General features: G+C 44.0%; 1 protein-coding gene across 1 annotated transcript in view; it reads right to left on the reverse strand.

The window, feature by feature from the left end:
* KDM2B (lysine demethylase 2B) overlaps positions 1 to 25,421 on the reverse strand; it is a 119,121-nt gene that overhangs the window by 69,996 nt on the left and 23,704 nt on the right. The window contains exons 5-8 of the mRNA XM_059827457.1: positions 19,069 to 19,247; positions 16,054 to 16,160; positions 5,692 to 5,785; positions 4,626 to 4,779 (exon numbers count right to left, since the gene is read on the reverse strand). Of these exons, the coding sequence (XP_059683440.1) occupies positions 4,626 to 4,779; positions 5,692 to 5,785; positions 16,054 to 16,160; positions 19,069 to 19,247 (534 nt within the window). The remainder of the gene's footprint in view (positions 1 to 4,625; positions 4,780 to 5,691; positions 5,786 to 16,053; positions 16,161 to 19,068; positions 19,248 to 25,421) is intronic.

The raw sequence follows: 25,421 nt of genomic DNA on the forward strand, positions 1-25,421 counted from the left end.
ACAACATCTCATCTCTTCAATGAACTCACATTAAAGCTGCATATTTGGAAAGCCTGCAGTAAGAACACCCACGCAGAGTCAACCCAAAAGCACACCTGCTCATGAGTGTACTGCCTCTGACCAGCAGCAGAGGCTCAGAAAAAGACTAAGAAACAGAGGATGATTAGAGTAACACTTGGTAGTATTAGCCCTCTCCTCCCAAAGGAACCAAAACCAGTAAGTTTGCAAACTTTCTTAGACAAATCACGCTGCAAACCCTGGAATCAAATTGTACCCACAGTAAGTGTGGCAACGTCCTTGGAGGTCAGCGAAACTGGTCTTCACAACAAGAGAAGAAAATCCAAGTTTATCCACATTCTGTCAGACTACATTATCAGTTAACAATCCAGAAGTGGCTCGAGTTCACCTTTTCAAAACACATAATGATTATACTCTTACTTCACAATATTAACAACAGAAACAAACACTGCAAGATAAATTGTCCACAAGAGACTACTAGTTGGCCTCTTTTTATATGTCCCAATTTTGCATGTGCAAACTCTCTTGAATTTCAAGTGCAAGTGTCTACGCCAAGCATATATACACATGCACGAAAGGTCATTTTTTTGAAAGAGAGGTCTGGCAGGAAATTGAGAAAAAAGCAAACAAGCTTAACATATTTCAAACTACTGCAAGATCTTATTGCAGAGGACAACAGGGAAGGAGGAGGACAATATCCACGTCAGAGCCCCACCACTTACAATCAAAATGACATATTCAGCAAGACTAGAAGACTCAAAAGAGCAAGTGGATTGAAAAAGGATGAATTTTTCATTTTGTGCACACTTAGTTTTGAGCTTGGGTTTAAGTAACAACAGTGACATTTACGAGTACACAAAAGAAGCTAACACGGTGTTCAGAGAATCGAGATGGAAGGGAATTTGATGCATAATGCGCCACTTCAAAAAAACAAGCGCAAGGATAAAAGTAAAAGATGGTTTATAGAGCATAAAGACTGGAGTGGCAGGTGAAGGCCAAGAGGAGGAGAGAGAAAAGGTTCCAGTGGAGTTATGCAGTGATGTAAAAGGAGAAAAATATGTAAAAGGAGAAGCACTAAAGATATTAAAAAACTGGGTAACACGTTGGCACTAACTTAGCAAGCAGTATTTGAAACAGGCTGTAGGGGAGCAATCAGGACGTAACAGAAGAACAAGCGGCTGCATACAAGCCAGAAAACACGTGCCTACAGTAATCCTGAGTTGTAGAAACCTGAGGGATGCTGCCCAAACACTGGTTCTGTGTGTCGCTAGCACAGTGATGAAAGATATCTAAACTACTTCTCGTAACAATACCACAATGGACTTTAAACACTTCACACATCCTCCCTGCAAGTCATCACTGGACACACACACACGGTACAGAAGAAAGCTACAGCGCAAATAATACTGGACAAGCTCTAGATTTGATTGCGACTGATAAAATTTTGTTGTTTCCCTACTGAGACAAAAACTGAGCACTGAAATTATGCTTTTCCTCTTCCAGATCATCAGAGTTTATACCTGAAGAGAAAAGCACACTCTATAAAGAACTTCCCTTCTGTTTGGCAGGTGGGTCAGATATGCAGCATCCACTGTCCCTATACCAGAGTAAGATGTGTTACCTTGACCAAATTTCATCTGTGTTGAACACTTAACCATATGAAAGATTAAACATCGCTCATGGTAATATACACAGTGCAAACACCCTAGGGCCATAGCATTCTTTACTAATGCCTTCCTGCATAAGAAGTTCTCTCCCACACTGGGAAAACAACAGTCAGATTTCTACAGGGGGAAAAAAAAAAAATCATTTGCTGACACTGGTAGTGACTACAGCTTCCTCCCCTCTTGAACCTTCAGCTGTTTAACATCTTGAATCTACATCTGGCCATAAACCTCAGCACAGCACAATGTGGTGTACTTCTCAATCAACAATTATGCTGACATCAGTTTAGACAATTATATTAATGGAAAAGGCCAGGTTCCTAGTTGATTTTATCACTTCACTGCAGACTTTACCAGAGTTGATCATCTTTGACTCATCAGTGGGAACTGGTAAAGTGGGAGGTGAGAATTTGTAATGGTGCATCGCTTGTTTGGAGAAGTCCTATGGGGCCATCAGGAGTACAGCCTGATGCTCACGCAAGGCCCCAGACACCGTATCCCTCAGAATCCCAGCTTACTTCCCCCCACCCCATACTTAGGAGGGACTCCTAAAATGCTGCAAGATGCACTTTGGCCCGTAACAACTCACTATGCTGACAATACTTTGCTCAATTTCTTCTTGATACCACAACTGTGATCGTGCCTCTCAGTGCTTTGCAGGGTTAGAAGCACAGGTTGAAATTAACTGTTCTAAACTTAATCCTGAAAGGATGATGGCAGTGACAGAGAAGAAAATACCCTGAGGCCCTGGTGAGCACTATAATTATGCCTTCTGTAAGAATAATTCCCAATCTTGTCCAAGTGGTTTGTAGTTTCAGGGATTTACTGGATCTACTGCTGATCCTAGATTCTCAGAGAAACCTTCCATCTCGCACAAGCCTATGATCTCACTCCCTCATGTGTCTTGTCTCCCTCTCTACCTACTTCATCCTAACGCTGCTATGGTATAATAGCATTTCTAGGACCACCCCAAAAAATTGAAAACAGGAGCAGAGCAGGATATTTTATGGAAAAGGTCCTTTGCTGAAATGTTCTCCAGCACTACCTGTATCACTCTACCTTTTCTGTGACCAGACCTGTAACGAGAAGGTATTTTCCTCGTGGATGAGTTGAGGCTGGTCAAGAGTTTATCAGCCTCAATTGAAAGTATGGGACACACCGGTTTTACAGACACCTGTTAACAGAACCTAAACACTATGAACACTTACAACGTACACACAAAACACATTCAAACATTAACTAATGTGATACGCACACAAACCGGAGCAAAGAGGTCATAGGAATTGACCCATTTTACACAGCTATGCTCAATTCACTGACCTGGAACAGCATTTAATTAGGCATTTCCATACTCTGAAAACAAACATAGAAATAATGCCCTTTCACATAAATAAAGAGATTTGCAAATAAGTTTTCTGAACAAAATACAGCAGAGCAAAAACCCTTGAATCCATGAGGTGCTTACACAGAAATTTTTCATATATACCTTTCAAATATGGCACGGAGCCTAAAATGTCTGAGGTATTGGCATTTCTGTACTTTAGGGTTTCCTAAAAAAACAAACTACAGTCAAAAAACTCATTTGGAATCACTTTAGCCACCATGTTACAGTTGTGTCCTGCACAAGCTCCCACAAGTTGCTGTATTCCAACTGCTGAGCATGACTAAACTAACATACAGAAAGTCTTATTCGTAGGAGGCTGTTCACAGGGGAATGAAGATAAATACGAAGATGCAGTAACGGGATCTAAGCAAACAGCACAGGCACACTCAAACACCCAGTTCAAACAGTAACAGCACATTCTGACCTGTTTCAAGGGAAGACCTAATTCCTTTAATGGATTAACTCCTCCACCCTCAAAGTCATTTTGCCTGTCACCTCCCAGGCTGATTCTTACCAAATACTTAGAAACGTGCAAATCTGTGGCCTTCACTGATACTAACAATGCTCCCCGGTTGGCAAGAATATTGTTGCTGTCTTCACATAACCTGCATTCTCTCTGTCTCCAGGATTAAAAAATAACAGTGCTATCTGCACAGAGTAATTCTAGAGCTGAAGAATACCAACCTGTCCTTCTGTCAGGTAGAAAGGCTACCTATATTTATTGCCGTGGTAAGATCCGCTAGACAGAGGCAATGTGTTATATCATTATAAACAAACTTACGGTCCCATAATAGTCAAAGAGAACAAAGCTTGATATCATCTTAAATGAGAAGTGTTACAGATTACACCATCCTTAATCTAATTTAGGCAGGAGCAGAGAGGGCTGAAGTCACCAGCCTTCAAAGCAGCAACTATTTGGTTGCTTTGCAAGAAGAGCCTGAATCATGCAATGCAGCTACTGAGGTGGGCAGTAGCGTAAAAATGAAGTGTGGCTGGGCTACTGGAAGGTGTCCAGATTCAGCACAATCTCCATCAGCAGAAGTTCTGAAGAGTTATGACAATAAAATAAAGTTGTTTCCCCAAGAAGCAACCCTGAGGGAGCACAGCGCCTGCTCTTCCACGTACTGGAATCTCCACTGAGCTCCATCAGGGAATCGAGACCCACCTCTAGCTACAGACAGAGGCAAAGAAGTAGGTTACTGAACTGCAGGTGAAACCTGCCAGAAGAGATCACAAAGACAGAAAAATATTTCTCCAAGAAAGCTAACAATAGCAAAAGTCAGCATGACTCTGACGAGAAGCGCTGGACTGACAGCCCCAGAGACCCAAGTCCTCTCTCCTTTTCCCTAGTCCAGCACACACTTCCTCACAGAACATTTTTCATCAGTCTGGATGGGTCAATTTCTGGAAAATTAAGTGCATTCAGTCCCTAGCCTTTCTTTTGCCACAGCAAATAAAGACATCAATACGGGGTTTAGATGCGAAGAATTGTTTTACGGAGAACTGTTAGTCAAACACAATTCCAGTGATTCCAAAAACAGTTAGTTAACAAGTGATACCTGAAGGAATGAAGAATGTATAGCCTTGTTTCAGCTCAATTCTTTGGCATCGTTCCACCCTGTCTCCCAGAAAGATATCACTTTGCTTTCCTGAGAGAACCCATTCTTCATAAAGTTCTAGATTCTGCAGAGTAGGCGGAATCAGCCAGAAGATCTAAAAATAAAACAAAGATTTAACTATTACCAACAGTCAACAAAAATAAATAGCTGAGAAATTCCAACAAGGTTATCATATGTTAGACAAATGAATGTGTAACACCAAGCCTGCTTTCTGCATAAAACACATGTTTTCCAGGTGTTGTACACAGAAGCACACAGCAGACAGCAGCAGCAATTAGTCCATGTGCTGGAAGTGGCAAGATAACTGTCAGTTGTCATCTCTCTTCCATGAAACATCTTATTCAAAAGATGCCTGCACAGCTTACTTTCAGTTCAAAACAGTGTGTTGCTATAGTACAATTTCATTGGACTACATAGATGAACAGTATCTGTACCACAGAGATGTTCAATCTGCTGTATTTATTTCAGTTGCCACCATACGCTGTCTATGCTAGAACTGGGAAAAGCAACCTAAAACAGTAAAGATGTGAATGTAGCCATACACGGTGTATATTTTAACGCTTCCGTATCCTGTAATATTTCAGTTCAGGCAGTGTGCATGTGCACACTAAAGGAACATGGAATCTCTACAGGGAAACAGAAGCTCTAGCTACAGGAGGAGACTTGTGAAGGCACTCTGACCCAACATGGGTACACACAGCCATGTACTCACTGCACAACACTTCTAAACCATGCAGCAATAACAAGCCTAAAGGCACTACCAACATATAACACATTTGATATTTCAAATAAATCACTCGTTTGTTTCATAAAGGTGAAAGGTATCCTAGTTCAGCAAACTCTGCGTACATCAACAAAGCTAGCTGAAATAGACTGATCACCAACTAGCCCCCCGCCCCCCCCCCAAAAAAAAGAGAAAAAAAGAAAAATAAAATAAAGCAACCCCTCCCCTCCATAAGAGGCACAGAGAAATAAAAACAAATATCAAACAACAAGGTTCACCTACCTTCCCCCCACGGAAAACGTGATACCACACTGAAGTGCCACCAAAATCAATATGAAAATCAGTGAAGCATCCTTTCACACTCATCAAACAGTACCTGTAAGCAGAGCGAAGGACAGAAATGAATCAGTCTGAAACAGTATTTCTCATGTCTTAATTTGCAGAGGTTAACTGCATGTGCAATACTGTTTCCACCAATTAAGTTTCTGCATTTATGGTACTGGGTTTTGTCTCATGAAGTAACTATAACAATGTTTCTGCTGAAAAATGCGTATCTCCAAGTTTGAGTTTGCTATTCATACACTGGAACAAAAGCTTTCAGAGTTAAGGAATGGAAAAACATTAAAAGTTATGCTGTTCAGAAATATTCCTTATGCCACTGCCAGTCCCCGAGGTGATCTGTTTAATGCTCTCCTTCACTGCTTGAGAGATATAACCATCACCAAAAGTTGTACACAAATTGCTTCAAAGAGCAAAGTTTTGCAAAATCTCATTTGCTTATAAATCCTCCTGAATGTCCTTTACCTACTTGCCACTAATGCCATTTTTGTAAGGATTGGGGGACAGAAACCTCATTTGGCAAATTAATTCCTTTTTGTTCACATTTCTAGGCGTTTCTGCATCAAAATACATAAAGGAACCAGCTGGCAGCATCGCTAAGTATCAAATCCACTATTTTTTATGCTGTCTTGATTCAGGGTTTCAAAGCAGTTTAAAGTCGGCATCACTGGAAAGAGATACAAGAGCTCTCATCTCGCTGCATGAATCTCAAGCCTCCAGCCACCATCTGTAACTAATGGCCGAATCACAGCCGCCCTTCTCACTATAGGCACCTTTGCAAACGCAGGAAACACACACCACTTAACCCACTAACCTCTTTTCCTTGTTCCGGTCTCCGTTTCATGGCTTTTTTTTTTTTTTTTTTTTTTTTGAGGGGGATTATGGAAACAGTACCAGAATGGGATTTGTAAAAAAAAAGAAAAAAGGTTTCATTTAACTGTGTCTTTTTCTCATCACATTCAGGTAGGGAGAATCTCAGCAGTATGCAGACGGCGTGCAAAAGTCCCTCTAGATGATAGGCTGGAAAGGACCTTACCATGTGTCTGCAGAAGGCTGGCAAATCAGAGAGACTATAGGTACATAAGAGCCCGCTGCCTAGCAACCACATCCCGAGCCGGAGTTGACAGAATGATACGCAATGCTGTCATGAAGACAGTCAATTTGTGGGCTTCAAAAAAGGTCCTGCGCCTTCATCTCACAATTAAAACCTCTCCTTGTGCAATTACACGTCTCTCCTCTTGCCCACCCTGGAATTTTTTTATTTTTTTGATCCTTCAGAAGCAGGAAGAGAGCTTTTTCTGCCCCTGGGGTATTTCAGATGCTTCAAAAATCACAGCTAGCCAAGAAGCTGTCTAGACTCTCAATATGCTCCATTTCAAAATATGAGTCCTTCCCTCCCAAATACAATTTTTTTTAAATTTCTCCTTTTATGTTTTCTCTACCAAGATGTTGTTGATTACAAGTCAGATAGAATTTAAAAACAACAAAAGAAGCCCAGAAAGGAAGTTGCCTTTCTTCCAGCCAAACTGCAAGAAGTCACAGATTGAATAATTGCTCATAAAACAAAAAAACAACATGGAAATTCTCAGTTTGTGGGCAGTGTTGAGTATTAGATGTTCATGTTGTTTTAAACTAAAAAATTCAAATCCTTATGGAATCAATTATTTTCAGTTTCCAAAAGGTCAGATGTAAAATACATCACACTGACAAAAATTTTCTAGGACAGTGCTACCTACCAACAATTACCCGTTCATATTAAGGTATTCTGAAAGAGCATAAATGGCCTAAGCATTAGCCAGTTTTATTTATTCCTCAGTAGTCAATAATCTGAACTTGAAGCTGTCGATCTGTTTGCGTTCAGAGAGGAAATAACAGGATTGAATTCTCTGTCAAATCAAAGTGCTTAAAATTTAGTTTTGTGAGAAAACACCAAGGCAGATATAACTGTGAACACGCAATTTTTTTCCTCATTTTTCCCCCATTTTCCCCGTTTTCTTGAAACTCCTCTAAACATGATTTCCCTTCCAATAAAGGTGGTTTTAGTGAAAATGCCACATACGGTGATTAATAAAAACCTACAAAGCATTTGGGAAAAAAAGAAAAAAAAACAACAGTTTTTCTTTCCATCCACCAACAAGCCATTCCATATTTACTTTCTGCTGTTAATCTTACAGGGCTGCTTTTGTCCAACCCGAAGAGCTACAGAAAGGCTCAGGAGCCTGAAAAAGCGATCTTCCGCCATATAGCAATCTCCCTTGTTGCCAGAGTCTGGCACAATGCCTTTGCATTGACCTCTACAGCTTCCTCTTCCAATGTACACCGCAGTCACATGGTCCCAGCACAGCTCCATGCCACAGCTAATCTTATACACTGCTCGGCTCCAACCTCAGCAAGCGGCTCCTCATCACTAACAGCTGCTAATTTGGGGAACGACTCAACTCTTCAGGTTTTTCCATAACAAAAAAAAAGGGGGGGGGGGGGGGGGAAGAAAAGCCATAACACAGCATCCATGTTGAAAGAAATCTAGAAACTACAGCCCATTGCGTGCGCTGGTCGCAGCTGTCTGTCTTCAGCGCTCTGGGCCAGAGCGGGTAAAGCGGGTTACAGGAACACAATCCCAAGTAGGGCATGGGGGGACAATCTGACCAGAGTTACGCCCTGAAAAAACAGGCGACGCAAAAGGTGCCCCAACTTCAATTTTTTTCACAACTGCTACCACATCCAATCCCTGCATACTCCACTTCACCTCCGTGCACAGCCTCAGTTAGGGTTTTAAAACATGCAGCTGCTTGTAATCTGTTGTGGGGGAGCTTCCCTTCCCCACTGAAGAGTTTGTTTTATGCTCTCCACAAGCCTGAAATTGTTCGGGTTAATGTATTGTTATTTTGGAGGAAGGATTTGTGGTGTGGGGGAAAGGGGAACTTTCCCCCCAGAAATCTGGGGAAATTTGTTAGAGAAATGATGCGAAGAAATATGGAGTAACCTGCAAACTCACAGGGAAGAACAAACACAGAGATCCCCAAAAAAGAGAGGGAGAGGATACAAATGAAGCTACACCACTAAGCAAACAGAGAGACCTGGGAACACAGAAACAACACAGAGACACCGCTCCATAAGCCAGCGCAGATACCACACTCCCAGGCAAACCCACAATGCACTCGCCACACATAGCTACAAACCCGCAAGCAAAGAAAGAAACAAAGACAGCGACAGACACGCCGGGATGCGAACGCACACACGCGCAGGCACACACACACAGGCAGGGGAACGCAGAGGCGCAACGTACATGCACATGAACTCGGGGGAGACGCGCGAGCACACGCAGAGGCAGCATTACCCTCAGCTTAGCTCCTTTTCTCTCGCAATAGGTACAGCGCACCATACGGCTCTATTCCCTCTGGCATTGCAAGGGCTCCCCTGCCACTGAGCTCAGCCCATAAACCACTCCCAAACCCCAGCAGAGGCTTCTGTTTTTTGTTCGGGCCAATGAGAAAAGTATAGCTCACTCTTCCTTCCTCCCAGGAGCAGCGCCGGCTGGTTGAAATCCCTAAGCCTGAAACCGAATACCACAAACCCATGAGCCAACTGCAAGTGCCAAGCCGGGGAAAAGGAGCAGGCCCTGCTCCGTGCATTCGCCCGCTCGCTCTCTCCTCTACCCCAGGCGGGAGAGGTGCTCCCAGGCGTAGGACCAGGGAGGCTGCAGCGGTCCCCGGCGGCATCCCGGCACCCCGGGGTCCCCTTCTCCCAGGCCTCGCCTCGCAGCATCTGGAAGCGGGAGCTGGAGGGGAGACGGCGGGAAACAATAGCTACCTTTGGGCGACTCCTCACGCTAACGGCCTGACCCGCACTGAGCAACACTCCCACACTGGGGGCCCTGTAACTGAAAGCCACAAATTACGCCTCAAGACAAAAGAAACCATTGTCACCCGGGAGACACGGGGCCAGCAGGCCCGCCCGGCCCGTCTGCCGCCCCACCCCCGCCCGCCGCAGCCAGCGGACCCCCGCCGCGGGGCTCCCCGCGGGGAGCGACCGGCCTCGCCTCTGCAGGGCGGGCCCCAGGGCTTCTCCTCAGGGAGGGCCCCGGCTTCTCCTCAGGGAGGGCCCCGGCTCCCCGCTCAGGGAGGGGCCCCAGGGCTTCTCCTCAGTGAGGGCCCCGGCTCCCCCTCTCAGGGAAGGGCCCCAGGGCTTCTCCTCAGGGAAGAGCCCGGCTCCCCCCCTCAGGGAAGGGCCCCAGGGCTTCTCCTCAGGGAAGGCCCCGGCTCCCCCCCTCAGGGAAGGGCCCCGGTTCCCCCTCTCAGGGAAGGGCCCCAGGGCTTCTCCTCAGGGAAGAGCCCGGCTCCCCCCCTCAGGGAAGGGCCCCAGGGCTTCTCCTCAGGGAGGGCCCGGCTCCCCCCCTCAGGGAAGGGCCCGGGCTTCTCCTCAGGGAGGGCCCCGGCTCCCCCCTCAGGGAAGGGCCCCTGCAGCACCCACCTCCGGCTGCCGGCTCTGCCCATCGAGGGGCCCCGCGGAGCCCAGGCCAGGGTGGGATGCGCGCCCTCGGCCCTGCCGGGGACCGGCCTCCGCCACCAGCCCCGCAGCCCTCCCGCGGGCACAAACGGGCCGGGGAACAGGGCCTGTTCCCCGCCTGGGGAGCGGGGCAGCCCGGCTGTGGTAACCAGCGCTTCCAGGAAAAGGCGGTTCAGCGCTTCCAGGCTGAAGTAAAAGGAAACCACCACCTATCAAGACCAAATAGTAACTAATCATTAAACAGGGTGCGTGCACCAGGCACTTCAAAAGCACATGAAAGACCCGGTTCCTGCCCTGAGGGGGTTAGGATCTGAGTCACTCAGACAGAAACAACACCTGAGATAAGAGAAAAGCCTATTTTCTGTGATGCACCTCAGCCTGCACCAGAGATTTTGTGAAGCGACCGCAAATTACACTCACAGATCACGCTGGGACCAAAGTAAGTGGCAACACCTTCCTCATCCCACCCTCGCCCCGCTCCCATCCGAGGCCAAACACCAAGCTCCGGTGTGCGCGGCGTGGGTTCACTCCTGAGCATGCCGTGGCCATCCGCGAGGACTTCACAGGGAGAGCGTTATTTACCTTCCAGCCGTCAGGTTTTGGCACAAACAGCCCACGTACAGGATCAGCAGAACGGCGCCCGGCTACCATCTCAGGCTGCCTGCAAACCTCGTTGCTGTGGTATACGTTCAGCTAGCGCTGGGAAGGTTACCTTTGAACTGTCAATGAAGGAAGAGGCCTCTTTTTTCTTTTTAAATAATTGGAAGCTTAAATTTCTGAGAAGGTGCCCGCTGCTGCAAGGAAACGAACCAAGCTGCCAGTTTGCAGCCAGCTGGGCCTGTCTGCCCCTGGAACAGCATTTTGGTATCAGTGAGAAGACGACTCGTTTCTCCGTCCTTGTGACATTGGCTGTTCAGCTCCAGGCTCACCACAAACCATTTTAAATGCCGGTGCTGATTTCAGTTACACGTATGACACTGCAAGTCCTCCAAGCTCTACACAAAAGAGGATTTGAGACTAACGCACTGACTTAAGACATTAAATTCTATTTACTTTGCTAGCTTGGAAAGTTTTAATGAGAACTTGTGCTTATTGGTCTAATTTTCTTGTACTTAATTATATTTATAGAGCAGTTTTGTATTAAAAGCAATTCACAAATGACATACAAAGTGCATACAAGTATCTCACATGCATAAAACAGCACCAGGTTGCGTTGCGGGACCTGCAAGCTCCCTCAATTCAAAGGGCAATCTCTGTCTCCAGAGGCACACCCTCAGCTTCTAATTAGACCATAGCTCAGCAGAGCATTTTAGCATCTGTTTAAATCCATCCCTACTTAGTAAAGGAATGAATAGAAAGGAATGGATGGCTGAATAACAGCCTAGAGAGAGAAAATAGGCCTGACTGAGTACATGGTAACAGAGCAGCATCCTTTTGTGAACAGGTACATGTTTTATACAAGATACCCCATCCTTAATTGAAGAATAACAGCGATATAAAGACCTATTATAGCAGTGCTTAGGTATTTTAACTAATAGGAAGAATTTTGAAGGCAAAAAAGGGTGTTGTAGTGACTGAGGCTTTCATTTTCATTTGTTACATAGCACAAACTTTATCAAGTTGTTAGAAGTGCCCATTACTAATTCTATATCAATCATGTCCCGGCACACTTGCTATTTCACTGCCACTGCTTTACAAATAGTCTTGCAAGGCTATGAACACAAAACCTAATAACCAGAGAGAATAATAATTTCAGCAGGTCTATCTGTTTTAATAAACAAGAAATCAAATTAGTACATTTTTTTTGTTTGGTTCAGGCTCAGCTGTATCCAGATTGCTTCAGTCGTGGTTGAATTTAAACAGAGAACTAGATCTGAGCTTGTTTTGAGGTACCTGCACATGGCTATGGTGCACCATGAGGAAAGGAAGCAGTTCTGAGCCCAGTTCGATTTCCTTTTGTCAGTTTCCTACCTTTAGGATTTGCAGTACCACAGACATCCGAGGCGATACAACAAGCTTCTGTCCCTAAAAGCTGATGTGTTACAACAGCCCTGCCTTTTCCTCCTGCCCTGGCTCCTGGTTACACAGCACGATGCCCTCCCTCAGTCAGGGTCCCATGTTTGTGAGGCCCTTCGCAGGAACTTGCACCCAGGGATGTGAACGAGGGGAGGCAGGAGCAGGATTCCTCAGTAGCAATGAGCTGCTGGCTCTGTTCACCCAGTGCCTCATGGCCCTGCACCTTGTACGAACTTCAGAAAGGGTTTGTCGATGATCCCACTGCTATGTTTTTTTCACACTTCTGCACTGCCCTTCGGTTGGCGCAGGCATTTATGCAGCAGTTTGTGGTGGTTTGTGTGGCCTGAAAAGTAACCAATTTTTCTTCTTTATGTCTGAGTTGGTTTTCAGCCAGACCAGTCCCCAGTCCAGCTTACTCTGCAGCCGCACAACGGCATGTTCTAGCAACGACGATGGGCCAATGCAGGCATGGGACTGTTTTTTGCAGGGGCAATGCCAACTTACTTCAGTTTTAAGTTTCTCACACTACAATCTCAGCTAGCCATCCCCTTAATTTCTCATGTTATCTTACTGCTTAAGAGGCAGTGCTTGGAAAGTTTTACATGTTTTTGACATTAACCATTTCCCCACTTAATTCAGTCCTCTAAGACTCCTATTAGGTAAGTAGTCATTTACTCAGAGACAGAAAAATAACCTCATTACCCAGATTTTTTTTAAAAAAGTTAATGGTGCAAGTCCAAGTGAAAGCCAGGGCGGTCTCCAGCGCGCGCAGTGCTCCTGGTAACCGAAGCAGCGCAGCAGATGGAGCGTTCTCTAACTTCACTCCCAGCACGGAACTTGACGTGCAGGAGCCAAGACAGACATTTGTGTCTGGTAATGCCATCTGTGTCTGCAAAACCTCAACGCTTTCGCTGGAGTGCTTTTTGTTTGTAGGGAACACGTTAATGGTGGGTATCGCATACTGCAAACTCTTAGTATTATAAGAATGCTAAGAACAAGAATGAAATGAAACAATCCCATTTCTGAGCAACAACAGTCATTAATAAAGCATATGAATATTGGCGATTCGCATAAAAGAACGGGCAGCATGAAACAAGTGACAGCACTGACATTTAGCTCCACAACTGAACACGATCTCTTTAATAAGGGCTTATACCCTCTGGGTACTCACAGCAGTAGCTGGGACTAGTATCTATAAAGGAAAGGGTCGATCTGAATTTCCAAAGATGGAGAAAGCTAATCTCTTGAGGACTTTGTATTTAAACTGGGCAAGTTCATGGAAGAGAAATCTCTTGAGAGTCACTAAGCACACAGAAACCACTTCCACCTCAGGATAGCCCCTGCCTGAACTGCAGACAGCAGAAGTTCAGAAGAAGATAATTTTAAGGGGCGGCATCATTTAATGCTCAGACTGTTCTTACACTCCTCCCAGGGCATCTATGACAGGAGCCAACAGCAGACGGGTTACTGAGTGCCACGGATCTTTGTCGTGGTCCAGTACAACTTCTCTTGTGCTCCTGGACTATCAATGTTTGTTATTGCTTGTTGCTTCTTCAGACTGATGAGGGTTTTGTGCCAACAGTGCTGTAAATCAGCTTTCTCCAGTCTTTATGCAATGATGCTCACTAGCAACATCCTCATCACTCCAGCTGCCTCACCCTTGCCTTTAACTCCCACGCATGGTAACTCCTTTTCCCCACATCAAACTCTGTTGTCACATTTCAAGCGCTTACAGTCTTTCACTGTTTAGCTTCCCTCTACCTATCACATCTACTAGTTTATCAAGCTGTCAACATCCACCTTCACTTTGCCAGTGACAGCAACCTCAATGGCTCTGTGTCTGCTTCTTCATCAGGCACCTCCTTCCTTTGCACCAGGCCATCCCCCACACATGGGAAAAGCTCCATGTCAAAATCTGTTGAATTGCTACTTCTCTAAAATCCCTCTTTGAAACCTACCATCTGGCATTTCGTGATGCAAGTAGTGAACTGCAAGAATATACTCTGCTTTTTCTGCTAAAGTCTGTTAGTCATGTCGCTACCTTAGCCTTTAAACCGTCTCTGCCTTGTTTTGTTTACTTGCTATGTTTTTTTCAGCATCTGGAGTGTGCCTGCTCTAGGGAAGGGATCGTTTTCTTCACTTCTCACCTTGTACAATCCATGAATCCTGAAGCCTTGACTCATGATTCAGTTTCTTAGCTCCAGCAGATTATAAGCAATGTTATTTAGTAGACTAACCACTTGGGAAGCAAGTTGCCTGGGTTCTATTTTCTGCTCTTGCCACTGGCTTATCGTGTGACCTTAGGCAAGTCACTTAAGACATTTCCAAGTGCATATGTGAAATTTGGCTCTCCTATCCGTATCTAGTTACCCTAACAAGCAGCTTACTCTATTCAGAACGATAGAGCATCTTTAGCTTCCACTGAAATCAATGGTGCTGAGCATATTGTAGGACCATGCTTACCCATGATGCCTGCCACAGAGGCTCTTCTATTACGGAGACCTTTACCTTCCAAAATGTTTATTTTTACAGAATGAGAGTAAATGCTGCATATCACTTTCTGACTGCACACTCCTTTGTATATGTTAGTACCAATCTATTTTAGACATTACAGTTTGGAAACAGTTCTGAGCGATGTGCAAAACGCTAGAAGTCGGTTCAACAGCAGAGCCTGGGGTGCCGCCAGCATTAGGTCTGGCCAATAGAAAATGCCTCTAAAACAGAAACAGTAGTGAAGGGCTTCCAGGATTATATGGTGTTCATCAGCCATACAGGTCAATAGTTATTACATCATTAACAGTAACACCTATTTCAGTTGTACTAATTCCTATGAAACTTAGGGTGTACATTTTCAGGCCCCCAAAGTAGTTTCTTTTCCAATCATCACATAAAAACAGTTTCAAGGAAGACATTCAAACAGAAGAAATAGGTGAGATTATACTATCAGAACTTGCCCAAAAACTAGAGCTGAGATAGGCAGGAGCAGGACAAACTGCTCTTGTGTTCGGTCTCAAACCTGTCCTGAGTGGGTCCTCTGAAACAAGAAACACAGCCTATATAGTCAGTCCAATATTTGATCTTGCTGTTGAAAAAGTCAACAGAAAAGTGAACTGGCATGAGGGGCAGAGACAGAGATTTTGGGCAGATACACATCTATAAAAATGGACTTCCTTTCACAAAACATCTTTCATCTAGTAACTTTTCAGCCATTAGTAGTTTAGAACCTGGGAAGGACCCGAACTCAGCCTACAGAAGTACCTTGACTATACTGTGTGAAATGTATGACGTATCTGTATCCTGGGAAGTGATTGCTTTGGGTAGCACTTTTGGAGAATTTACTATTTAAGGTCAGTCTGCCATTTTCAAAACAGAGTTGCTCAAAACTGAAAAATAAAAATGCACTTTTCAAAGGGATTTGATTAAAGATTGTGTTCAGCAAACTGTAGATTATTTCTCAATTACAAATATTTAGAATAAAATGTGTTGAGAACTTCTAAATATTAATATTTAGAACAGAATATTCCTCTCTTAAGGACTGTAACCACAGGCTTTAAGAACATGAAGTATCCATAAAGTTCTCAAATACAGAATTGTTCTCCTTAAAAGCTGGTACAGTCCATCAGTAGGTATTACACAGCTCAAGCAGGTCAGCCACGCCAACCCCTTTTCCTGCTCATTGAAAAATAAATAAATCATTATTTCCTCTCCTACCAGCTTTGGAGTGCAAAAGGAATTAATCAAGGAGGTCAAGAGTAGAGATTTTTAAAAACTTAAACAACTTACTTTTTCACTTTGGGGTATTTCATCTCTGAAATAGCATTGGTAGCATCCGTCTGTCTCTCCTTCAAATGCTGTGGCCACATATTATCCACCCAGTCAACTAAGTCCACCTGAAAGTGCCACCAAAATTAACTGTTAGTTACTGAATACATGGTAGGATATACTCCTGTTGGCTAAAACTCGAGCAATGACAGCAGCAGACTGGTAAATGCTCCCAAACAACAAGAACATTGCTGTTCAGCAGAAGTCCTATGGACCCAACTTGTAAGGTACAGCGCTTTATCACCACAACTCAGCCCTTTGCAACCCAGAGTAAGGGGAGCTTTGCAGTCAATTTAACTGGGTGCAAATTCTGACCTACGGGCACCTGTGAGCACCTTCTCTTGCAGCATCACCTGCTGTCTGTCTTCAAATGCATTTTTGTAGCCAATAGCCTGGAAATTGCATTTATGAACATTAAAATACAAACATAAAAGAGATTCTGCTATTCCAATGTTCCTTGAAATGTAAGGTATTAACACCATTGTTCTGGCCAAATTCTGATTTGAGTAATTACATTATCACCTACTGTGCATTTCCTTCATTGGTCTATTTGGGTATAAATTCACCAAAGTTCTTGTCCAAAAGCCAAACTTTTAGGAAGTGTGGGCAGGAGAAAACAGCAAAAGCCAAGCAATTGGAAACATGCTGCCAGCGAGGTGAGGAAGAGATAGAAACTGAAGATTGTTCAGGGATATCGAAACACAGCTTCTGCGCTGGGTGCCAGAGCACGAACTGCAATCGGTCCATCACAGCCACAGCAAGGACAAGTCTGTGACTCATTCTTTGGTCTGTTTTATGATGGAGCCTGTGCTCAATATCCAGAACACTCCCTTCTGGTTACGCAAATGGATCACATGTGCCAGGTTTCAAAACAGGGGAAAACACCAGTCAACTTGGGAAGTCCAACACGGCAGGCTGTAGTGCTGCGTTTGGCCACAGTGTGGCTGTACATCCCGACCCAGCGCAAAAATCGTGATGTGCGAGTGAACGTCCATGTATAGGTCAATAAGGACTGCAAGACCTATCCTAGGCATTGGTGACAAAGCCATCCTCTGACTGTGTGCAGTGAGAATGGAGAAGTCCAATTCAGTCGTGGTTAGAACCCCACTTAGCCTCCTAACTGCTAAATCTTTGTAAAGGCCCACCCAAGAATGTTATTCGAATGAGTCAACTCAACTGTTTGTATCCCCAGAGGATTTTCATAATAGGACAATTAGCGCAATGGAATTCTTGCAGATTGGGGCTGGCCCCTATCTATTTCTCCATCTGCACCAGGTACTGTTGGTACCACACAGTACTTTGAGAAGAGGCAAAGGGAGATAATGCAGCCAGTAGAAAGAGTACCAATTCCATGAGTATCACAGTTGTATGTGAAAACAAAATTTATGGTTACTGCCCTGATTCTGAAGTAATTCCCACATCCTGATACTGCAACCTACAGTCTTTACACAACAGGGAACAGGAATCAAGTATTTCTGCCTTACGTGGGCTCAAAGAGCTCTGCAGAATTCAAGGGATCCACTTATACAACTGCAGTATTCAACTAGTAACTGACTTTATGTACTGGACTTTCTCTGAGCCCCCGGCACCTTCTCTTCTATTCCCAAGTACCTAATGGGAATGCAAATCTCTCTTTCAGTGAGATCTAAATATCCTTGGTTTTACAAACGACTGAGCACTCAGGCCATATTAAACAGGTATGAAGTTCATGTGGTAACAGGGACCTAATTGCATTTTTCAGTCGTGAGCACCCAGGAAATTTGCACAGATGTTTTAAAAGCTCACTAAGCATGATGTGCTTGGGAAAACCGGGATTGCTTGAACACCAGAAACTCCCAGAGCACTTCCAAACTGCCCGCTAGTGCCTAAATGACAGCAAAAACCTGCACAAACTTCTAAATATGCGCTTAATATCCAATTTGTGATATGTGCATAACAGAACGCAAAAGCCTACTTAAGAATTACTTCTACAAATCAGCAATTAGAGCTGCCATCTATTTTTGACCTGTTCAGGTGTAAGTGTGGTATTTATATTGTCTACATAGGCAAGAGACGTCCCCAGTGAAAAAACTACTGCTGTAACTAGAATAGCATGTAGAAATGAGGAGAAAAGTGTCTGAAAACAAAACGTTAGAGAGCTATAGTTCCACACCCAGCAGTGCCTAGAGCATCCAGTGCCACGAGCAGATACAGAGGGAACAAGCAGCACACGCATTCTGCTTTGAGAAGTCCCTTTGTTCCCTGATCAACCAGGACCGATGCCCAAAGTCTCTGCCAAGTGTCCTGAGGAGACACTTTGAAACCTCCAACACCATTTCCTCCGTCTCTGTGTATTACTGAATTGATGCTCTAGTCTTCACTCACACATGGCTACATTTTAGTGATAAATGAAATAATCTTTATTAACAAGGTCACGATTTCACTGCCAGTGTCTCCATTGGGAAACAAAATCACAAGAGCCCTCTACCTTTAAAAAATGTGTAAAAAATCTACCCCCTTCCTCTGACACTGCCAATTCTGACGTAACAGTAATTATGTTGATGTAATTATGTATAAATTTCTACATTTAATACATATGTTTTCAACTTTTTTGCTTTGGAGCCCCCTGAATATCTTTAGTTAATAGGAGGGTTCATATATAAGAAATTTAAGCTTCCTGATAATAGCTTTAAATTTCCCCCTCCTTAGAGGAGGAAAAACAATAGATAGGTATTTAATTTTGGATGGAATTTCCTCTAAATACCTGTGCAAATTGCATGATTAAGAGCTCATCAGGTATCAAATTCCTGTAAATTAAGTTCCACTGTCAAGGAGACCAGCTTTCTACTTGGGTAAAAATGAGATCCTAACACTAAATGGAGACAAGTTACAGGTACTTCACACCACCTTGTTTAAACTCCATGTTTTATTTCTTACAAAGCAAGGGGTGACTGGGAAGAAGCTGAAAATAAACACCATCACCACAGGATCCCTTACCACATTGGGGCGCTTGACAATGTTCTCCAGCTTCGTGTGACTGAACTCCAGGCTGATGACATTGTAGAGTTTTTCACGCTGGGCCTCTGGTGTTTCATAGTATCTGACAAATTGAGACATGCTCATTTCAACACCTTTCTGCGTGTTCACATCCATCACGTCCACTATCCGTCGGCTTCCTGCAAACACACAGAGACACTCTCAAAACATTTACCTTTGCTTTATTTTATATATATATATATATAAAATATATATATTATAATATATATATGTATTCATTCTCGATGACTGCATGGAAACTGTTATTAGAGAGACCAGCATCAGTTCCTCCATGGGTCCTGAGCAGCTCCAACAATGAGCACGCAACCATCTCGGAAGTGGACTTTGTGCCCGGTATGAACTGAACAAGTCCCCTGGTGTCTCTCTGCTTCAGAGAGGTGGAGAGTTTCCTCATTTACATGAATTGACATGAGCAGAAGTACATTAAAATCTATGAAGAAGCGATATGATACGGTAGCAGGGGGCATGCAAGACAAATAGCTCTCCAAATCATACTCTGCAATTTTCTAAACATCCATATGCCTCTCAAGATGCTTTTACTCATGTACAAAAATTATCCATAAAGAGCGAACTGCCTTGCATCACCGGATGCTATAAGCTGCTGAACACCTTATACAGATTGCTGAGCATTCTCAATTCCAGTCATCATCAGTGGAGGTAAAAGCACTAAATGCCACAGAAGAGTGAGCTCCCACTTTGGATCTCTCAACAAAAACTACAGGACGTACTTTCAGCTTCTCAAGTGGCAGACATACAAGTCTCATTAGCACCAGAATGTTGAACAGCAGTGTTAGTTGAGCCTTCAGCTTTACACAGATTAATCCACAATCTTCTCTTTGGCCAACTGGAAGGTTTCACCTCTCACAGCAATTTCATCATCCTAATTATCAGTTCGTTTGTGTGTGAGCGGACGGGAGCCCATGAGAGACATGCCTCATTTCCAGGAGAGAAGGACTCCAGCAAACAAACTCGCAACAATTCCAAAAAAATCACTCCAAAACCATTTTCACTGCCAAAGAAATAACTCAAAATAAATTGCATTAAAACAAAATGGAGGGCCGATATATGCCATCAGAGGGAATTATTAATAATTACAGCACCTGGCCTATTGCGTGCTTGGGAGCAGTATTTCAGCAAGAATGATAGTTTGGATTGCATCACTCCATTAAAAACATCCTTAGCCACTGATAGCAATGACAGTGACAGATGTGATAATGATTCTCGAAAGGAGCTCAAGACCATAAAGCTTTGTAATCAAAAAGAAAAATTTATACAGTGTAAATCTGGAATAGTCCCGCTGGCCCGTCAGTCAAACTTCACTACAAGACCGCTGAACAGGATTTCATCCTTAGTCTGAGCTCGGGACTGTACGTAGCGTTGCCACCTTGAGGCAGGATGGGGAGAAAGTTTAGTTATGCGTGAAAAAGCACAAGAGTCCTTAAATTTTGTATTCACATGTTTGAAACAACATACATAAAATCTAGATTTGGGTTGGGGTTTTTTGTTGTTGTTTTTTAACTGTTAACTTTACTATCTAAGGGGAATACTCTTTTTTCAAATCAATAGGTTAGCAACTGGGGCGAAGTCCTGTTAAACAGCCCCTGAATAAAAGCCAGCCTGATTTCTGGGGATTAAAGCAGTCGCTACAGCCCAGAGGGGTTAAGTGCATAGATACCGAAAAATTGTATTTGAAGGACCACGTGGCAGAGTCTGGGATCTGCCATGTTATACTCTAGGTTTGATCTCAGCTTTGCTGGAAGCGACCTTGTACTGCCTCTCAATTATCCCTTCTGAAAGAAAAATCAGCAGTTACCTGATGAATTAAGAATATGAGGCCCAGTTCAATAGCAGCTTTGTTAAATGAACACGATTATCAATTACAGGCAGAAGAGCTAAGATTTGAATTGATAGTCTCTTGACTTCCAAATTAAAGAGTAATTTGAGGGGATGTTTTTCTCTTAAACCACAGTACTATCAAACAAGCCCATACATAATGATTCCTGGAGTACCGCTCACAAAATTTGAGATGTATAATTACAGGTTAACAGCCTCGTGCTCGCTGCCCGCTTCCTAGTGGTTCTGGCTTACTGCCAACTTTACCTCTTCTTGCTGGAAAAGATTCAGCTCTTTCTTCTATCTCCTGCCCCTAGGAGAAGGTTAAAAAATATCATCCAAAAGAGGAGACAAGTAAAGAACAAGGGAAAGAAGCACGCAGAGGCTCCAAAAAGCGGTGACAGGCTGAGAGATCTCAGGTCAAGCCGGATTTCTGAACATCTCCGACATGCCTTTTGCTTGATGTACTGTTTCTGTTAACCGTTTGCTAGATATCCTCTTGCCACACTCTCGCCCTGTCCTCTAAGAAGGGACCCCACTCAATCAAGCCTGATGCAGCCCACCCAGCCCCAGCAGGACCCCAGTGACCCTGGCAGCCTCTTGCCCTCGTATGGACCGTATTCCTTGCTTCAGTTCATCACTGGATTAACATATGCACGGATTAACGTATACCTCGATCCCTAGCTGGCAAAGAACATCTCTTACTGCTGACAAGCCAAGCTTCAGTGCACCATGCATCACCTCATCCTTGGCTTCCCAGGATTTTTTTCCAGTGTAACTCTTGACTGGAGAACGCCTGGACAGTGGGGGATTAAGAGGCGTTGTTTCTCCCGCAGCAGATGTGACTCAGAGGCAAAGTGGTGATGCTAGGGTTCACTGGAGGGGATTTTACAGCCTAGAGAAGAAATGTCTTCCTCCTCTACTGCTGCTTACTCATCAAGCACAAGTGAATCCCCAAAGGATCACAAAGACAGTAACTAAGAAACAAGCTAGTGCCATCTTTGACAAGAGGAACAGACAAAAGCAAGAAGGAGAGGGAAGAATCAGTTGCAGAGATGTTAGCTGGAAAAATCAAATCAATCAGGAAGAGCTACTTTAGAACTATGCTTCATTTGATACCTTAAAAAAAATAAAATCAAGTTACTCCAGCCCACGCATTAGTAAAATCCACAGTAAAATTAAGGGGGGAAATAGCATGTACAGTATCTGTTCCCTTTATTTGGAGGCTAGTGACCAAGATGCTGTAAAGGTTTTAACAGATTAAATCCTGCAACTTTGCTATACGCTGCAGTATCACTGGGGTTTTTTTACACAGAAATGAACACCTGGAGGAAAAATTACTTACGCAGAGTCCCTGCCTCCCACTGCCCAAGTTGGTTTGGTATGGAGATTTGCTCCTCTCTGTTCTGGGCTTCTTGGCAAAAATACTTCGAGAGCAACAGGGAGGCAAACCTTGTCCTCTAGTCAGAAAGAGAACTGCACTTCATGAATGCAAGTTACACAGGCACCTTCCCTGCATCAGCAAACACGTTCACAAATCATAGCTTCACCAAGTCCACCCCAGAGAGAGACTTCAGGAGTGATGGGCTCCGGCTCTGAAGTCATTCAGCAAAGCTCTCATCCATCTCCCCTGCAGAATTTGCACCCACACTTTGCTTCGCATATAGAATATTGTAACGATTTGCCAGAGAGGGAACAGTGAATGGGAAATGCTGAGACTGTAATAATCTCCTCTGGGGTCCAACACTTGCCATTTCCCATTTCTAAAAGGTGAAGCACTGCCTTCCCCTGCCTTGACCTGAAACAGCTTCAGACTTGCATTATCCAGGCTACCAGACTCCAGTCTTCAAAATAGCCCATCCTTTCCCCTGACATGGATTTAGCATTGATATTAGGAGCAATGGAAGCAAGAGGTGGTCTATAAGCGAAGCAAACATGAACCATGCAGTAGAACATGAGAAATGCACAGGCGCTGTGAACCAGAGGTCAAAGTGACACCGGTGTTTTCTACGCTGCTGTCTCTTCCCCAGCGCACCACCGGCAGGAAAAGGTGCAACTCTCCCACCCCAGAGGAAAGGCGAAACGTCCTTTCTGTAAGAATGATTATCAAGCCTGTCCATTAGGAGGATAAAGCTAGTATGGGGAATTATTTTAACCCTTTCTGACTGAAGTAAGATCTGTGCCCAAGGTACAAAGTAGTGGCTATAACCACAAACCAACCTCAAATGCGGAGGGACTGACCTGCTGGTCCTTTCTCATCTTTATGCTTCTTACTGGGGAAAAAAAAATGCTTGGTTTGTAAAGCAGGATTTTTGGCAGAGCCTTAGGAAATCTGCTAGCTTCACTTGCGGGTTAATTGTACCTAAAGACTGAGGCTTTGACTTGCACCCCGGTTAATCCCTCCCTACAGAGCTCCTGGAGCTGGAAAGCACGTATTCTTCTGCTACCCGCAGGAGACTATTATGATATCCCATACTAACTGGGAGGGACATGAATCAGAGCAGAAAGTCCTTGCTCAAGTGGAGCTATTCACAACATTCCCTGCATTTCAGACCCAGGGTAAGAAGGACTTAAGTGAAGAGCAACAGGTACCAACACCACGGCTCCCAGGTTCACCAGAGAGCACAGAAGAACAAAGGGAAATAAGAGTCCAGCCCGGACACTTGCACACATCTGTCCCGCACGCCTCCCAGTTAGTTTTCTCACCCAGCACAGCCTGGTCCACCATGAGACAAGTATCCCCAAGCCATCCAGCTTGAGCCCTGCTCTCTGCCTTTCCCCTTTACACCCCCTCACCCAGGTATCTGCCCCCCAGCTCCCCAGCACACGCCATGCTGGCTGCAGAGCAGGAGCCTTTTCTCTGGGATTAAATTATTTCCCTCTTATGGAGATGTAACGCTGCGAGTACCTGACATGCACCTTCCCCCTCCCTCCCCTCTTCGGTGTCTGCAGCTTTATCATTTGGTATAAAAACTGCCAAACTGCAATAACCCATGTTATTAGTTTTTTTCACGCAACAAAAGGTAAGGTATTTAGAGCATGTCCACAGGAAGAGCTTAAGCCAGCAAAAAGGCTTAAGCCTTAATGCTACAGGACTAGACTAAAGAAAGAGGCTCAGGGCAAATAATGTGTTTCAGTGGCATTATACAGAATCAGTTAGCACCCTTACATCTACCCAAAACATAAACTGTAATTTTCAGTGATTCTTTGAAACTTCAGCCAGGGAAAACCATGGGGGGGGGGAATCAATATACAAAGAAACATTTTAATTTTTATACAGTATCCAAATGCATTAACCTACAGTATAAGCATACTCCAGGTAGCTGAAAAGAACAATTACAAAAAGGAAAATAATACAAGTTCTAAGGAAAGTGGGAAAGGCTATAACTTTGTTGAAATTCTTATGTTTTATTTATCTGACAAATCTATTTTAAGACCATTGATCGTTTCCTAAAATGTCTCAACATAAAACATATTTAAGAGTAACAGATAAAATATAGGAGAAATGTTATAAAAATGAAATAATTTCACGTTAATAGCATTTTATAGTATCATTGTATTCTACACTACCAAGAGCATCTTTGCATACTAAGAATCCTACAGAAATTAAATGATTTTGCTAAGTGACATGTTAATCTGGCAATAGCAGAGCTCTTTATTTTCCAACAGACAAGTACAAAGGAGCATTGATTGGATCAATGCAATCTATTCTCCTTTTATTTTAGGAAAGCTGCCTCTGATGCAGAACCACACCCCAACAAGGAACGGACAATTTCGGGTTTTATGGCCTTATTTAAATTATAAATGCCAAGCTACACTTTCTGCTGATGTGCTCCACCAGTAATATTAATGGTGGGAAGAAAAGCGTAGCTGTGCCTGGGGCATCTGGCAACACGTGCCAAAGCCCAGCCCGCAACCCAGCATCCAGCTCCAAGGGATGGAGCACACCTCTCCGTAAGTAGAGGTTTTGGGAGATGGCTGAGATGATTCTAGAGAAGTTCCTGCTCTTCGAAAGTCTCGCCTCCCCTGTCCTGGCTGTGCAGCCCTGACCTTCTCTCACTTTGACCTTGCCACTCCTCCGACTTTCGGGCAAGCAAATGTAGATTACTAAGATATCAGGAAAACATTTTCCTTCTTCTGGTTTTCTAGTTTTCTGCTGATAGTGTAAACTAGATCAGCTCCCTGAGGAGTTAGGCATGCACCAAAGCTGGACCAGGAGAGGGACCTCAGGACCAAGAGCCAGCACGGCACAAGCAGGGGTGGAACAGCCAGAACTGGGAGGGAAAGGCTTCCTCTTCCCTTTTCTGGCTCCTGAAATCTCATCATCAGCCCTTAAATGAGAAACATTATAGCCTTGATTTCCTGATACTTGGCAATTAGGAAATGGAAGAAGACCTCCAACTACCATTCATGTTACCATTAACGTATTAACTATACCAGCAATCCTGCAGCCCTCCTTT

This window comes from Gavia stellata, chromosome 21 (genome assembly GCF_030936135.1).
Source record: "Gavia stellata isolate bGavSte3 chromosome 21, bGavSte3.hap2, whole genome shotgun sequence".
Taxonomy (NCBI): Eukaryota; Metazoa; Chordata; class Aves; order Gaviiformes; family Gaviidae; genus Gavia; species Gavia stellata.